General features: G+C 50.8%; 2 protein-coding genes across 2 annotated transcripts; one reads left to right on the top strand and one right to left on the bottom strand.

Annotated features, from left to right (window-relative positions):
* Positions 1–6458: 6458 nt before the first annotated feature.
* Tnnc2 (troponin C2, fast skeletal type) lies at positions 6459–9177 on the top strand. Its single transcript, NM_001037351.2, has 6 exons — positions 6459–6554; positions 7954–8005; positions 8098–8241; positions 8337–8451; positions 8574–8710; positions 9006–9177. Exons 1-6 carry the CDS (start codon positions 6552–6554, stop codon positions 9035–9037), a joined length of 483 nt encoding a protein of 160 aa, NP_001032428.1. The 5' UTR covers positions 6459–6551; the 3' UTR covers positions 9038–9177.
* A 4233-nt stretch (positions 9178–13410) lies between these two features.
* Positions 13411–15812, bottom strand: Ube2c (ubiquitin-conjugating enzyme E2C). Its single transcript, NM_001106542.1, has 5 exons — positions 15659–15812; positions 15336–15363; positions 14695–14781; positions 13913–14177; positions 13411–13639 (listed from the first exon to the last, which is right to left on the bottom strand). Exons 1-5 carry the CDS (start codon positions 15757–15759, stop codon positions 13581–13583), a joined length of 540 nt encoding a protein of 179 aa, NP_001100012.1. The 5' UTR covers positions 15760–15812; the 3' UTR covers positions 13411–13580.
* Positions 15813–16906: the final 1094 nt, after the last annotated feature.

Genomic DNA, 16906 nt, shown 5'->3' with positions numbered 1-16906 from the left:
GGAGGGGACCCCAGCCCGGAGAGGGGGCTGGGGGCGTGTCGGGGGCGTGGCAAAGAGGCCACGCCCCACGGGCAGCAGCGGCCTCCACCCACCCGGTCCCAAGTGCGTTCAGGGCGGGCTCCCGGGATTTGGTGCAGCGGTCCGCGGCTTTAAGAGGCTCTCCGCCCAGGCAGCTCACGGCGCCGCCTCGCTGCTTCCTGCCGCCGCTCCGCCCCGGCCCCGCCCGCTCCCTCTCTCGGAGCTGTTAGAATCCCGGGCCCCTGCGTGCGGGAGGAACGCGGAGGGTAGCCCGGCGAGCCAAGACTTCCCCGTAAAACCGTCCGGGATCGTGCTGGACCCTTCTTGCACTCGTCCCACCCCCTCTGGACTCCAGGGGCAGCCCCAAGCTTTACCTCTAATTTCCATACAGTGCTGTGTAACTTTACAGCAATTTCACAGCATTTGGGAGCTCGGTTCTCCCTTGAAAGAAGCTTAAATCCGGCCTCGCCCAGCTTAGGTTTTCTCACATGAAACAAGATTACTAATACTCGTACTAAAATTTCAGCTTTTGTAAGAACCTCAGTCCAGTGCCTTTGTGAGTGACCCTAGGCCTTCCCAGTTTCGTTTGAACTTCCCATCCAGAGAGGCTGTTACTTGTCCAAGGCTGCACAGTTTGTCAGAGATTTCTAGTGTGGAGCTCTTGGGACGATTCATTTTCCCACGCGTGCGGGTCCGGTCGGGTAATCACCGTAACTCTCTTGGAGAACTGCAGTTTATCTTTTACTGCAGGGTAGCAGTAGTGAAGAAAACTGCTGATCCCTGTCCCAAGGCTTACATGTCAGGCCTAGCAGGGCAGATTCGACTAGTTAGACAATAAAACAAGTTATCTCAAAGGCCAGGTGTGGTGTCACTGTGCCTCATGCCATTAATCCCAGCCCTGGCACTGGGGAGACAGAGGTAGGAGGATCACTGTGAGTTCAAGGCCAGAGAGAGAGAGAGAGAGAGAGGAAGGGTGTCCTGTTGTATTTCATACACTGTCACACGTTGAGCTCAGAGGATGAAGTTATAGTAGTAGTGGTTTGTTTTTAGTATGAAGAAACTAAGGCTGGGGCTGCAACCATGGCTCAGTGGTTGGGGGCATGTACTGTTTTTGTAGAGGAACAGAACTCACTTTTCAGCACCCACGTCGGCAGTCATAGAAGCCAGTATCTTCAGGGGATCTATCGCCCTCTTCTGGCCTCCAAGGGTCTACATGCACACATGTACACAAAACCCAAACCCAAACACACACATACACATAATTAAAAATAGAATAAATCTTTTTTTTTTTTGGTTCTTTTTTTCGGAGCTGGGGACCGAACCCAGGGCCTTGCGCTTCCTAGGTAAGCGCTCTACAATAGAATAAATCTTAAAGAAGGGGTTGGGGATTTAGCTCAGTGGTAGAGAGCACTTGCCTAGCAAGTGCAAGGCCCTGGGTTCGGTCCCCAGCTCCGAAAAAAAGAAAAGAAAAAAAAATCTTAAAGAAGAGCCAGGTGTGGTAGTGCACACTCTTTTAAAAAAGATTTATTGATTATATATAAGTACATTGTAGCTGTCTTCAGACACACCAGAAGAGGGCATCGGATCCCATTACAGATGGTTGTGAGCCACCTTGTGGTTGCTGGGAACTGAACTCAGGACCTCTGGAAGAGCAGTCAGTGCTCCTAAACACTGAGCCATCTCTCCAGCCTCACAGTGCACACTTTTAATCCCAGCACTCGGAAGGCAGACAGGTGGATCTCTATGAACACAAGGGCAGCCTGGTCTACATAGTGAGTTTTATGTCAACCACGGTCACATGGTGAAACCTGAGAGAAAGGGGGAGGTGGTCTCCTGTGGCAGAAAGTCAGGGAGCAGGGACTTAAGCTCATTGGTGATTTGAAGCTCTGACTATTCTGCATTTGCTTACAAGGCAGACTGTGAGGACAAAAGAGACGTCACACATTTTCCTACCATTGGCTGATTATTAACTTTTCCTCTGGTATATGCCATGCAAGTCTGGGTGCACAGCTGAGGGTCAGCCAGGCATGATCGTGCACACCCGTGATTCAAGTACTTGAGAGGCTGTGGCAGAAGGGTCATCATGAGTTCAAGACCTAACTCAAAACAGCAAGTAAACAAACAGGAGGAAATGAAGGGGAAAAGGGCTGGTGTTCATAGCTTCACAGCTAGAAATCTGGTCTGTCTGGTCAGGCAGGATGGCCAGCATACCCGCAATTGTGGCACTTGGAAGGCTGAGGCAGGAGGATTGCAAGTTAGAGGGCAACCTAAACTATGTAGTGAGGCCCTGTTTCAAAAGAAGGAAAGAAAAAAGTAAAAAGAAAGAAAGAAAGAAGGGAAGGAAGGAAGGAAGGAAGGAAGGAAGGAAGGAAGAAAGAGCGAGCTCTCCCTACCCTCAACATAAGTGGGTCAGTGAGATGGCCCAGTGGGTAAAGGTGCCTCCAGGAAGCCAGACATCCTGAGTTCAATTCCAAGGATCCAGATGGTGGAGTGAGAGAACCAGCTCCTGCAAGTTGTCCTCTGACCTCTGACTGCCACATGTGCACTGTGGTGTTCCAGCATGTGAATGCGCTTGCGCTTGTGTGTGCAGATACACCACACACACACCATACACACACACACACACACACACACACACACCACACATACATACACCACACACACACACACACTCACACACACCACACATACATACACACACACACACCACACACACACACACACACACACCACATACATACACCACACCACACACACACACACAGAGTACTTCTAACACCATTAATCTATCAGTGAAAGTTATAGACTACTTTTTATTTGTGTGTGTGTGTTTGTGTGTGTGTGTGTTTGTGTGTGGTGTAGTGTACCCCATGTGTATGCATGGAAGTCAAATGTTATTGGAGCTAATTCATTTGGCCAGTGAGTACCAGGGATCTACTAGTCCCCATCCCTGCCCTGTCACACCTCCCTTTGCTGGGTTTATGTTCCCACATGACTAGTGAGAATCTGAATCCATCATGTCCCAATGGGTGTGTGGTATGTGCTTCACAGACAAAGCTATCCCTGTCTCCTTCTTTCTCTTTTTTCCTACGATGTGTCCAAGGCTGGCATCAAACTCCTTACGTAGCTGAAGGTGGTCTTGATTTCCCCATCAGCTTACCTCCTCACAGCTACCACCCTGGGCTTTTGTTTGCTTGTTGATATTACGACTGTGTGACTGTGGGCCCACATGTGACATGGTTCAAGTGTGGAGGTCACAGGACACCTTCCGGAAGCACTCCCCTCTCTGAACCACATAGCTGGGGTGTAGGGGAGAAGGACACAGGAGGAAGAGATTTGAAGGTTCAGGAAGATGGCAGGGAGCGTCTAGCATACGCAAAGTCCTGCTCTTCCTAACGGGTGGTGTTCGGGGCTGTATTTAAGGAGGATGCAGCGGAGGAGCGGAGCAGCATGTAAGTCAAGGAGAGGAGGTGGAATTAACGTAGGAACAGTTATGATCTTGTTTGACTACACGCAGGGCCTTGGTTCTTAATTGTTTCACCAAATAAACATAGGGACAAATGGCGAGGGATGTTGCTAAGGTTGGCCTCCCTTTCGCTGCCCAGACAAGTGACCCCAGTGTGCATTGTCCGAACTGGATTCCCCTGAGTGCAATGCCTTGATCCTCCGCCTGGCAGGGGGAGGCCTTATTTAGCCTGGCCTGGCTCCTCTGAGCCTTCTTGGGAATGTCTATATATAGGGGAAGAGGGCAGCCCAGTTGCCACTGTCCATCTGCCTTCCTTGGACTCTGGTCCACCACTCCCTGGCCCTAGACTTCGCTGTCTCCATTTTCTCTCTGTTGAAAGAAAGCAGTTGTCCATGAGCCTTGCCCACCTCAGTGCTTAGCCTGGACCCTGTGGCTTCTCAGAATGTGTTCCCTTTGGGTTTGTCCCCTCTCTCTCCACTACACTTTCACTCCACAGAGGATCAGAGGGACTCTAAGAAGGGAGCATAGCTGTATGTGTATTTATGAATATTTCGGATATAAGCTCATGTCTGAACCCTAGGGTTTCACACTAGGAATACAAACTGGAGTGACTCCATTGCCGAATGAGCTTTACGCTCAGAGAAACGAAGCCTCCAGTGCTGGGGCTGTAGCTCAGAGGGTAGATTGCTCGCCTGCCACACACAACGCTCTGCTTTCAGCTCAGCGTCAGATAAAAACAGGCGACGTACGGGTAAAACCTCACGACCTGGGAGATAGAGGCTGGAGGCTCAGGAGGTTCAAGGTCATCCTCGGCTACATCGTGAGTCTGAGGCTAGCCTGGGCTACATGAGACCCTGCCTCAAAAAAAAAATCAATAATAGTAAAAGAAAGAGATGGGATAGAGAGATGGCTCAGCGGTTAAGAGCACTGACTGCTCTTCCAGAGGTCCTGAGTTCAATTCCCAGCAACCACATGTTGGCTCACAAGCATCTATAATGAGATCTGATGCCCTCTTCTGGTGTGTCTGGAGACAGCTTATATAAAATAAATATGAAAAAAATAAATAAATCTTATTTATATATTTATTTTATATAAGTACTTATAAATTAATAAAGTACTTATAAATAAATTTATATTTATTTTATGTAAGTACTTATATAAAATAAATAAATAAATCTTTTTAAAAAAAAAGAAAGTAAGAAAGATAAAGAAAAATGAGAGAAGCCTGGGCTTCTAATCCTCTAAGCCACATCAAACAGGCCACTCGCACTCTAGAACCTAATTTTATAGTGGCGGGTAAGGTTCTAGGTATACAATGTCTAGGACAAAAAACCCCTTGCTGTCTTTATTATTTAGAGAACCTAGCATTCTCACCAGAGAGTGGGCGTTTGCCTTTCCCCGGGTGAGCGACAGGGAGAGAAGCTTTTGTCAATGCTCATTTCTCCTCACAACATGAGGCGCACGCTCTTTACTCTGAACGCTTCTAGGTGGGCCCCTAGGGTCAGGCTCATCCTAATTTTTCCACAACAAAGGTTAAGTAATGGGAGTTGCCAAGGCCGCAGCTCAGTACTTAAGATCACTTGCTGCTCTTGCAGAAGACCTTGGTTCAATTCCTAGCACCTACATGGTAGCTCGAAACTGTGGGATCCGGTGCCTTCTTCCGGCCTCTTTGGGCACTAGGCATGCACATGGTGCACAGACATACGTGCAGACGAAGCACATTAAGAAAATTAAGTTTTGAAAGAATCACCAAGGCTGGGGGTGTAGCTCAGTGGGTAGAGTACTTTGCAGCACGCACATAGCCGAGGCTTGACTTCCCACCCAGCACCCTAATCTAGCATGCCTATAGCCTCGGTGATTCGGTGATTCCGGAGACTAAGGTGAGAGGATCGCCTGAACCCAGGAGTTCAAGGGCAGCTCAGTTGACAGGGAATACTCTTTTGCAAAATAAATCAAAGGACTTAAATGGGCTTGGTATATGCCTGTAAGCCCCAGCACTCTGGAGGTGGAAGTAGGGGTGATTAGAACCTCAAGGTTGAGCTGGAGAGACGGCTCAGAGGTTAAGAGCACTGACTGCTCTCGCTAAGGTCCTGAGTTCAACTCCCAGCAACCACATGGTGGCTCACAACCGTCTGTAATGGAATCCAATGTCCTTTTCTGGTGTGTCTGAAGACAGTGACAGTCTAGTGCACATACATACAATAGATATACAATCTTAAAAAAAAAAAAAAAAAGAACCTCAAGATTAACGTTAGCTACTATCAGGTGTTCGAGGCCAGTGTTCAATATATGAGATCTGGCCTCCGAAGTGGGGAATAGAGTTCCTCTGTGGATGCACGACTTATGCTCTAGGCAGATGGAATAATAATAGTTACCTCTTCACGGGATGAAGAGTAGATGAGATCACAGAATCAAGACGCTCAGCCCAGTGGGGGGACAAGTTGTGGGAGTTCACGTCGCTACCTCAGTACTGCGTATCACTTCCCCTTCTTGGGCCAAACGCCAACCCTAGGCACCCAGCGCAAGCTTAGGTGTCTTAGTCATCTGGGCTCACGCTTACCATTTCTGTCTTGGAGGACGATGTGCCTGGAGGGCCCTCGCCACCCGCCCCCACTCACATGGCTCAGAGGGAGAACAGAGTCTTGAATGGATTTTGGACCTCAAGACTGGCCTCTTTCCACTCTACTGTGCTCTTGTTCTGAACATCCTTCCCCCATTTTGGAACAAGTGTGCTGGGGGTGGGGGAGGAGCTCCCTAAGACAGTGGAGCAGGGCGGGGGCCCCCTCCTAAGAATCTAGGAGAACGTCAGAGACTGCCACCTGCTCCAAGCTTAAATTTCCCTGCAAAGGACCCTGGCTAAATTAGGTAATGGGCTAGGACTCTGGGAGGGGAGGGGCTTGCTGCCCCCTGCACCTGATTGGTCAGGGTATCCAGTTCTGGGGAGTAGGGAGGAGGGAAGAGAGGATGCCCCTACAAATCCTGAAGGCTAGAGAGATCTGGGGCACCTTTGGGTGGTGGAGTGCGGAGGAGAGGACCCACAGCAGAGGAGTCCCAGTCACCAGCAACCATGGTAAGGACAAGAAGGGTCTTCACGCTTTTGTCCACAGGCCTCTTTCAGTCCTAGAACTGTGTGCTCTGTGGGCAGTAATGTGGGTGCCTGAAGGTAGAAGATAAGGGTTGTTGGAACCCAAGTCCTGTGGAGACATCCTGGGAAGGCTGGGGGAGGGGGTCAGGATAGTCCAGGAGTTGATCCTCAAGGCTATGACTTCCTGGCCACCTTGAGGCTTGGGACAATGTTATTGGGTACCCAGAGCTGTGTGGGAAGGGTCTTAGCCTGTCTGCTCCCTAGGAGAGACGGAGACCATGAAAGCAGAAAAGTCTCCCAGCAAGGCAGACAGAGTAGGTTCCATGGGCCCAGCCAAGCCTGTGGCAACCAGAGAAGGAAGGTTTCCTCTAAGAATCCCGAGGAGAGGATGGTGGTTAGTAGGGCTGGGTGACAGGGTAGAGGTAGAGACCCTGACCATCCACAGAGGAGCCCTGATCTGGGGCTGCCACTTTCTTCTGAGTACCCTCCCGCTTCACTTGAAGGAGTAATTGGACTCCAGAGACCAGCTGCCATTGACAATGCCCAACTAAAAATAGCCTATCCTCCTGGATCAGGCCAAGGGACGGAGGAGGGAGGAGGAACTGGGCCAGCTGGCTAAAGAATGTCTTGGGACTCACCCCTTCCTCACCACCTCGAGTCCAAAGCCCTGACCCAGAGTGGCCTGGAAAAAATTCACAGAAACCTTACTTTCATGGTTACATGTGGAGCTCCAGGCCAACCCGAGCTACACAGCAAGACTATCTAAACACCCAAACCAGGACGTCGTAACAGAACAGAGGTGTCTTATTTTCACACCAACGCATGGCCCCATCACATTTGACAGTGAGAGAGGTGTTTACCCCGATGACCTAGTGAGAAGTTTTGCCCCCGAGAACCCTCTGACACAAAGCTGCCCATCTCTTCTTGTGGTCTCAGCGTCCGAGGTGTTCTGTGGCTTTGCATTCTGCTATTTAGTTGAGGACAAATACTTATTGACCAGCTAGTCAAGTCCCAGGCAGCATTAGAAGACAGGGACATCAGAAAATCACACTTGAATAGTGCTAACACATTCAAGCCCTCTCTTACCCCCGATGTCCTATTATCCCAGCAAAGTCACAAGAAGGGTGACTTGCCAAAAGTCACTGCTGGGATGGGGGTTTCTTGATGTGGCTCTCCGAAGATAAATGGGAAACTGTGGGTATAACCAATGTCCCCTTTGCACTGGGGATGGTCACCAAGGGTACCTGGGAGGTGCAGCTAGCTTTGGAGTGGCTCTGGAGGACCTGGGGGGTGGGGCACTTCCTAATATAAGAGAGGGCTGGGGAAGCTGAAGCTGGGGTGAGAGTCTGCCCTTCCACGCTCTGATTCTCTCTGTTTCCTATAGACGGACCAACAGGCTGAGGCCAGGTCCTACCTCAGCGAGGAGATGATCGCTGGTGAGTGAGGGTGGGCCGTTGGGGGAGATTAGGTGTAAAGTTGACCATCCAACTGGCCTCACCCATCGCTTCTTCCGTCTCATCCCCGCTAGAGTTCAAGGCTGCCTTTGACATGTTTGATGCTGATGGTGGTGGGGACATCAGCGTTAAAGAGCTGGGTACCGTGATGAGGATGCTAGGGCAGACACCCACCAAAGAGGAACTGGACGCCATCATCGAGGAGGTGGACGAGGATGGTGAGCTGGGCTCCCCCAAGGCAGGGACGGGGAGGAAAGGCTCAGCACACACTGGGCTAACACCTCCCGCCCCGCCCCCGCTTTGCTCCTTGCAGGCAGCGGTACCATCGACTTTGAAGAGTTCTTGGTCATGATGGTGCGCCAGATGAAAGAGGATGCGAAAGGGAAGAGCGAAGAGGAACTGGCTGAGTGTTTCCGCATCTTTGACAGGTGCGTGGGGCTTCTGGGATTCCGGACTTGGGAGCAGATGGAGCCTGCGGGCCTGAAGCGAAGGGGCAGGCTGGCCAGGGTGAGGCTGACCCTGTGTCCTGTTCTGTTCCTCTCTCCCAAAGGAACGCAGACGGTTACATTGATGCCGAGGAGCTGGCTGAGATTTTCCGGGCTTCTGGGGAGCATGTGACAGACGAGGAGATCGAATCCCTGATGAAGGATGGTGATAAGAACAACGATGGCCGCATTGACTTCGACGGTGAGGGCTAGCTTTGTGGGTGGGACTCTTGGTTTTGTGGGTGGGGCTCTTGGCTTTGTGGCTGGGGCTCTTGGCTTTGTGGCTGGGGCTCTTGGCTTTGTGGCTGGGGCTCTTGGCTTTGTGGCTGGGGCTCTTGGCTTTGTGGGTGGGGCTGGGCTTAGGCTAAGTTTCCTCCCACTCTCTAGGGGGGCCCCTTAGGATGTTCCGCAGCTTAGTGCAATGTCCCCATTAAAGACTAGGCACCCCTCTGCGCCCTGAGCGGTACGCCTGACATCATCCCACTCTTTCTCCGCAGAGTTTCTGAAGATGATGGAGGGCGTTCAGTAAGGAGCTGGTCTTCGTGTTCATCCAGACTGCAGGTCCCCTGGGCGTGGGCAACTCCATCCTTGCCTCCTTGCCCTACCAGGGAAAGGCTGCTCCTTTGGGCTCTGTGGCTGGAAGGAATAAAAGCAGACAATGTAAAGCTGGCCTGACTGACCAGGGGACTGATTGAGGGCAAAGGATCTTAGGGATTGCCTGGCTGGATTGACGCACAGAGCGTCCCCCGGAGCCGCTGGGTATGGAAAGAAGGAGGGGTCACGCGGGCCGGAGGCTTGGGTGGCTCAGTGCCGGGCGAAGTTCGACCTGCTCTGCGGGTTCTCAGCCGGCTGGCTACCAGCAGCTGGCGCTGGCAGTGGGCGACTCTTGGCAAATGGCCTGCACTTGCGCCTGGCGCTGGAACAGGGCGGTCGCAGGGTGAGCCGGCCGCCCATCAAGCGAAGGCACCTGGGATGGATAGGGTGAGGGTGCGCGGAAGCTGGAACTAGGGAAGAAGCAACGCTTCTTTTTCCCCAGCATTTCTGGAACCTCTTGGATCTTGGGTGTGGTACGTTCAACTCTCTGCAGGCCGCCCTGCTGAGGAGAAAGAGTCTATCCATCCAAATAAGAGGCAGCGTCCCCGGCGCAAAGCGGGAAAGGGGCATCAGCCACCCATCTCCCTCCATTCAGCCCCCTTTCATTGCGCTCCAGAGGGTCAAGGGTATGACCTAGCTAAACTGAAATTCTATCCCGAGGTAGGGTGGAGTTTTTCTCACTCCTGGCACGTCGTTCCTCTTACGAACCCGGCAGATTTGTGCCCTCCCTAAATGAGTGTAGTACTTTAGCCTCGGAGTCGGGTTGTTTGGGTTTAAATCCTCATTGCCTATGACAAATTCAACCGCTCTGTGCCTCAGTTTCCTCACCTATAAGATGAAGATATCGAATATTTAGCAGGGGACAGGAGTTCAAGAATACTTGTGTGTCAAGTGTCACATAGCAACTGTCATTTAGTAAATGCTGGCACTTACTTGGCTCTGGAGAGGGAACTAAGGATTGCTAGGCAAATGCTTGCCACTGAGTCACATTTCCGTTTTTTTTTTTAAGATTTATTTATTTAATGAATATGAGCACACTCTGTCTTCAAACACACCAGACCCCATTACAGATGGTCGTGAGCCACCATGTGGTTGCTGGGATTTGAACTCAGGACCTCTGGAAGAGCAGTCAGTGCTCTTAACCGCTGAGCCATCTCTCCAGTCCCCTGCTTGTTTGTTTTAAAAAGATAGGACCACTTTATGTAGCCCTGGCTACTCTGGAACTCACTCACTTTATGTAGACCAGGCTGGCCTCAACTCAGAGATTCACCATGCGTCCTGAGTGCTGGGATTAATGGTGTGCACCATCACACCCAGCCTACCGTCATTCTTGAAGATCTGAGCTTCATTCATACTACAGCCCATCTACTCCATCCTGTCCTGTCTTCTTTGCCCCACGTAAACAACTCGATTTATTTACCCATGTAAATGTTTTACCTGCATGTGTGTCTGTGCACCACATGCATGCCAGACAATGGCACTGAATCCTCTGGAACTGGAGTTAGAGATGGTTGTGAGTCATCATACGGGTACTGGGAACCAAACCCAGGTCCTCTTGCAAGAGCAACAAGTGCCCGTAAGCACTGAGCTGTCTCTCTAGCCCCTCAACTTAAAACCATTTGAAAATTACATTTATGTTGCATGTGTTTGCTGGTGCCCATGGCATACCATACATGTAGAGGCTAGAGGACAGCTTTTGGGAGTCATTTTCCCTTTGCACTTTGTGGGGACTGGGATTGAACTCAGGCAGGCTTGCTGGCGAGCACCGTACAGTTCCTCTTCCTCCTTTCTCTTCCATCACATACTTCACAGCTTCTGGCTTCAGCCCATACTGGTGCTGGGGTCTAGAAACCGCCAAGTGCCTACTATGTGCTGTGTCATTGCTCCTACTATGTGCTGTGTCATTGCTCATTCTGCCTTGTAACTCAAGCCATTGTTTGCCTGGTTCTTGATAACAGGTAATGTCTCCCCTGCTCTAAAGTACAGCCAGGAGGATCTTTCTAAACATGCCGTTCCTGTGTCCTTTAGCTTCTGTCGCCTTCAAGATGAAGCTTAGGCAGCTGTCCTTTCCCCTCCTCCCTGCTGTCCTGGGGCCTGAACTTAGATTCTCAGTAACTGAACTCTCCCAGACACCTAAGCATTTGGTATGGTTGCAAGCCCTGAGGAAGCGACCTTAGCAACCTGAACTCCTCCCTGGAGAGCTTGCACCCCAAGAAACAGCCTCCCTTCTTTCCACTCCAGTGCTCTGCAGCATCCGAGACTGAGTTCCTAAAAATCTTTTGACTTTTATTTAAGAGAAGGTCTCACTCTGCAGCCCAGGCTGGGCTCGAACTCTCAATCCTCCTGCCTCAGCCTGCTGAGTGGTGGGATTACAGGTGTGTGCCAGAGCACAGACTCCTTTGTTCCATCTCTAGAGCTTCTCTTTTGGCAATTCCACTGGTAAACCTTTTCGTTCCACTTGTAAAGCTTTGATGTTATGTGTATGACGGTGGTGGTGGTGGTGGTGGTGGGGGTGGTGGTAGTGGTGGTGGTGTGTCTGTGTGTATGCTACAGTGCGCATGTGGAGGTCAGAGGATGCTGTTCTGAGTTGATGGAGCTCACATCATCAGGATAGATACTCTCCAACCACCCACGTCCTTATGTGGCTTTTAAGTAGTTACATACAGCTCTGAGTCCTCGGAACTGGGTAGGTCAGTTGACTACATAGGGAACTGAACACCATCACGAAGGACCACACAGTACAGCCTTCCAAGGCAGACACAAATACGACCACTTCAGCATTTATCTGGAATGGATTTAGTGCCAGTTTCTGGGCACTCCCGTTCTCAGGCATTCTTTGTTCTAGTCAGTCCTGGGTGGTGCCTGTGCTGCTTCAAGGACCATGCCCCTTTCCTTTGCTGGAATTACAGGCTTGTTCCACCCTGTCGACCTTGAGATAGAGCTTGATAATGCTAAGGATTCTACGTAGACCAGGCCGGCCTTGAACTCTTAGCCATCTTCCTGCTTCTACTTCCAAGGGTTGGGATTACAGGAGTCACTACCAGCATCTGGCTCACTTTCCCTCCCTTAGATAGGGTATAGCTCAGGCAGGCCTTAAACTATGACCTCAAAGATGATCTTGAACTCTCTGCCTGTACCTCCTGGAGTTTTGGGATGACAGGCATACACTAGGATAATGTTCTGGGGACTGAATGCAGGGTCTCATGGATGACAGGCAAAAACTCTTCCGACGAAGTCACAGTCTTTGATGAACAACTTGTATGTTAACTAGACCACAGCAAAAGTAACCTGGGGCTCACCAGAAGTGCGGCTCTTCCGCCTCCCTTCCTCCCACAGTTGAATTTTAACAAGATCCCAAGTGGGTTTGTCCACATTAAGATGGATTATAAAGTTCTATGCCCTGGGGCTGCAGAGATGGCTCAGTGGTTAAGACACTGGCTGTTCTTCCAGAGGTCCCGAGTTCAATTCCCAGCATCCACATGGCACCCACTGTCTGTAACTCTTGTTTCAGGGGACCCAATACCCTTAAATATACATGTAGTCAAAACACCAATGTATATAAATTAAAAATGAGTAAAGTATTTAATAAAAGCTCTATGCTGAGGAGGAAACTAAGAACACAACTCACTTCAGAGCGGACTTTTTCCCACTAAAAGCCTAGGGAAGAGCAGGGGCTAACAGTAGTTAACAGGGGCCCAGAACCTTCCTGACAGGCCAGGCCCTCTGCCTCCCCTCCCCTCCCTCTTCCCACAGGGCTGTACAGCCAGCTGCTTGACACTTGGGTAGGACCCATAACACCCTGTGGAGATGGAGCAGGAATCACCCACCTGGGTCTAGAGCTCAATCTTTCTTATCTTCTGAGCTTGAGCCTGCTACAGGGCAACTTGAGTGGGGTCTCCCATCCTCCAGATCTTTAACATCTTAGAAAGTGGGTGTCTAGCACTCCCACACTACAGACTCTTGAGCTGAAGGTCTGGTTTAGCCTCCTCTGCATCCCAACCGGAACTGTTCTGATGGAGTATTTGTAGTTTATGCTGTGACCCCACAGAAGTGTGAGCTTTGGTGCTGGGCACCTCCCTCGGATTAAACAGGCTCTCTGCCCGGGAAGCTATACCTCCAGGCAAATACACAATGTGACACCCACTTGAGAAGAAATATATGCAGAGCGATAAGGTAAGACACAAAGTCACTTCTCAGTGACCACACTGTCTTATCAGCTGCTTCCAACCCTGTACACGTCAGGTCAGAACCCAGATTTTAAGCTAGTGCCCCTCCCCCATCCTCTGGCTGAGGTTAACTTTGAGACAGCAATTTATACAAAAACAATCAACGTGCATTTATTTAATATACATTGTATGGGTTCAAGCAGACTTAATTTAAAAAAACAAATAAAACAAAACAGCACAGCTCAGAAACCACGGAGAAAGGACAGACATCTAAGAAAAGAGACGACACAAGAGAAAGCTGGAGAGCTGGCGTCAGGGCTCTTGGTTGGAGACCTGCTTTGAATATGTTTCTTGCAGGTACTTCTTAAATGCTGGAAGAGAACATAGGGGGCTCGGGTGAGTGATGGATGGGGGAGGCCTATTCTCCCTGTCCAGCAGATACCCCAGTGTTGCCATCTGGTTGGCTCCCTGGGACACTGGTTTCCAGAGTCCAGAAAGGAACAGGAGATATATTCTACCCCCCCCGACCCCTTCATCTTTGTGAGTATGGAGAAGCAGTGAGGGGGATGAGGGAGAAACCAACCGAGTCCCCAGGGTCCCTTTGTACGTTAGCAAGGGTCACTCTGAGCTGGACAAGGCCCTACCTGTGGGGTTTTTCCAGAGCTCTGCAGCATGTGTGTTCAAAGGGCTCTCGATGTTGGGTTCTCCTAGCAGGCTCTGGATGGAGAGCAAGATGGTCCTGACATCATACAGTGCAGACCACTTGTCCTTGAGGATGTCCAGGCAGATGTTGCCCTGGGTGTCCACGTTGGGGTGGTAGCACGGTGTGAGGAACTTCACTGTGGGTGCGTTGTAAGGGTAGCCACTGGGGAACTCTAGGGAGAGTTTATACCTCAGGTCTTCATATACCTGGCATTCGGGGAAAGAAGGGCAGGGTAAGCCTGTGTTCACCTTGTGCCCTCACTTCCCCCATCCCACCCCAGCAGGCCACATTCTATCCAAGCCCCAAATAAGGGCCATGCAGGTAGGAACTTAGGAGTGCGTCTGCGTCTGACTAGCAAACTGTATGCTAAGTTGGCCTATGACATCAGTGACCTTCTGGTCAAAAGATTGACCTGGCATCCTGAGCGAGGGCTACCAGAGTGGTCCGACTAATATCTCAATTACTAAAGGGAAAATTTAGATCCAATTTCTGACTTAAAACCAGATCTGCAGTAACTGGAAGCTGTTAGTGCCCTCCCACAAGCCAAGATGCCCCGCCTACTCTATCACTCACTGCCTTGAGAGTGCCTTTCCCTCACACTGAAGAACACAACCACAGGGCTCAGAGCCTGTGAACAGGCTCAGGGCACTGAAGCCGACCTAGCACTTGGAGTTCACTTCCTCAGCTAAGTTCACCACACTTAGCAAAGTGCTGCCCACTTACAGTGCCGGCGGCTCCATGGATGGTTCCTACCCATTTGAACAGGTTGTCTGATTCGGGGAAGGCGGAAATTCCTTTGTCACCAGACATCTGAGGAAGGAAACACCCAAATGATGCATTTGAGCATACACTTATAGGCACAGCAAAAGGGATCAGTGGGTGAGCGACTGCCCCGCCCGAATCATGCTATGCCTCTAAATAAAGCAGCCAAGCCATGGGCTGATCACCACGCTAGGGCAGCAGGGAAGCACCTTCAGTGCTTCCAAATTTTGCCTCTTCTGTTTTTCACCTGGGATTTAAATGTCACTAAAACATGTAGATTGCTACTTAGGGGTAATGTAGCAATGGACAACCAGAGGAGAGAATTCTCTAAGGGATACCAATTCCAAGAAGGGTGGGGATGGGCAAGGTTAGAGCTGGGGCCAGAAAAGTAAGTAGGGATGAACCCAGATAAGGTTATGACTCCATACACAGCTGCGGTGCTCAAGTGAGGGCTGGCGTTCAAAGGGCTTCCCGTAAGAGAGAGAGTGAATTACACCCATAGTATGTATGAGCAGGTAGCCACAGTAGTAAAGGAGGCTACTGATAATTGGGTGGGGGATGGAAAGATAGGCCAATTGATCTTAGAACACGCAGTCACTCACCATGAGGGTCATCAGCTCCTGCTGTAGCCTGCAAAGAGAAGTCAAGGTTACTCGGGGGCACTGTGGAGGTGATACATCACTTCCCACCAAACTATCCTGAAGAGTTGTCATGGAGGCCTTGCCCCTTCTTCAAAGGCAGGTTTAGCTTGGGCGCTTATCATCTACAGGAGGACCCAGATGAGCCTTCTGGCCGCATGTTAACCCCAGCGCTCGCCGAACCACCTATGAGAGTTGCCTGGCAGCGCCGTCAGCCTTCCATTTCCTGCGTTCCTGGTGCCCCTCTTGTGTCCCAAGGCCCCCGGGGTGACCTCCGCACCACTCACCTCTTGCCCACAGGGCCCCGGGCGGCGCCCCCGCAGGGTTCTGCTCCTTTTCGAACGGCGGCAACGCTGGCTGCAGCTGGGTCGCGGTTCTGCGAGGCCATCCCAGAGGTGCTGGCACGGAGACAAGCGTGTGGAGAGGAAAGAGCAACTGCGGGGCTGCGGGCCGCCGCCCGCGTTTGAATTGTAACCCTCCTGCTGCGCTAGCCAATCAGAGGCTCGCTTGGGTTTGATCCAGCCAATGGGACGCCCAGGATTGCTCTGCCTCTGCGCAACTGCTAGGCCACCCAGTAATGCACTGCGATTGGACGGCGGGGCGTACTTCGGATAGCCGATTGGTGAAGAAGGCTGCCATTAACTAACGAATAGGTGGCAGATTGGTGGCCTTTGGACGACGCCGACCATTAAAGGGTCAAAGGAAGGGTCCACGTGTGTACGCCGCCCCTCCCCCGCCGGGTCTCTTGGAACCCTGACTTCTGCCGTCAGTCTGTAATTTGGCTATGCAGCCAGGTATGAATTTGACTTCTTGATCCTCCTTGCTTTCACTTCCAAGGGTTGAGATTTCACGAGCGAGTGCTCCACACGCCCGGCAATGGTTGGACCTCCGTCCAGATCCGCTGGTCGGTCCAAGCACACACACGCCCAGCAGGGAGCACATCTTCCGGAAAAGGGAGAACTTGACAGTGTTATTCTCCAAGCCGGAAGCCTTTTCTCCTCATCCTAATAAAAATGTTAGTTACTTTTTTGGGTTCCCAAGAACTTAAAAAAAAAAAAAAAACTTAGAAAGGCGCCGGTTGTCAGAGCAGACTCCCCATCTATTAGTAAACGTGGGTTCAGGTGGCGCATGCCTGTAATCCCATGGAAGGTGAGGACAGGCAGGTCAAGAGTTGAGGGTTATCTCTAGGTTAGCCTGGGCTATATGAGACTGCGCCTTAAGGAGACAAAAACAAGGTCTGATGGTGCTCAACGCCTTTAATCCCAACCAAGGCGGTTAGCCATGGCTACATGTCAGAGATCCTGTCTCAATCCCAAAAGGCAAAAACAAAACAAAACAAAGAACCCCCCCAAAAAACAACAACCAAAAAACCCATACTCTACTAAGTTTGCTTACAGCCTCAGCAGTCAGTGAGTGTGTTAGCCTATAGCCTATAACATTGGGAAAATAAAAGGCAACTGCATTTTTCCTTTGGTAGGCCATCCTTCCCTTTGGGCTAGCCTTCACACTGTGCAACATTCCTAAGCTGGAACAAG

Source organism: Rattus norvegicus, chromosome 3 (genome assembly GCF_021556685.1).
Source record: "Rattus norvegicus strain SHRSP/BbbUtx chromosome 3, alternate assembly SHRSP_T2T, whole genome shotgun sequence".
NCBI lineage: Eukaryota > Metazoa > Chordata > Mammalia > Rodentia > Muridae > Rattus > Rattus norvegicus.
The sequence above is the reverse complement of the archived record's forward strand: the minus strand, read 5'-3'. Positions and strand labels throughout refer to the sequence as shown.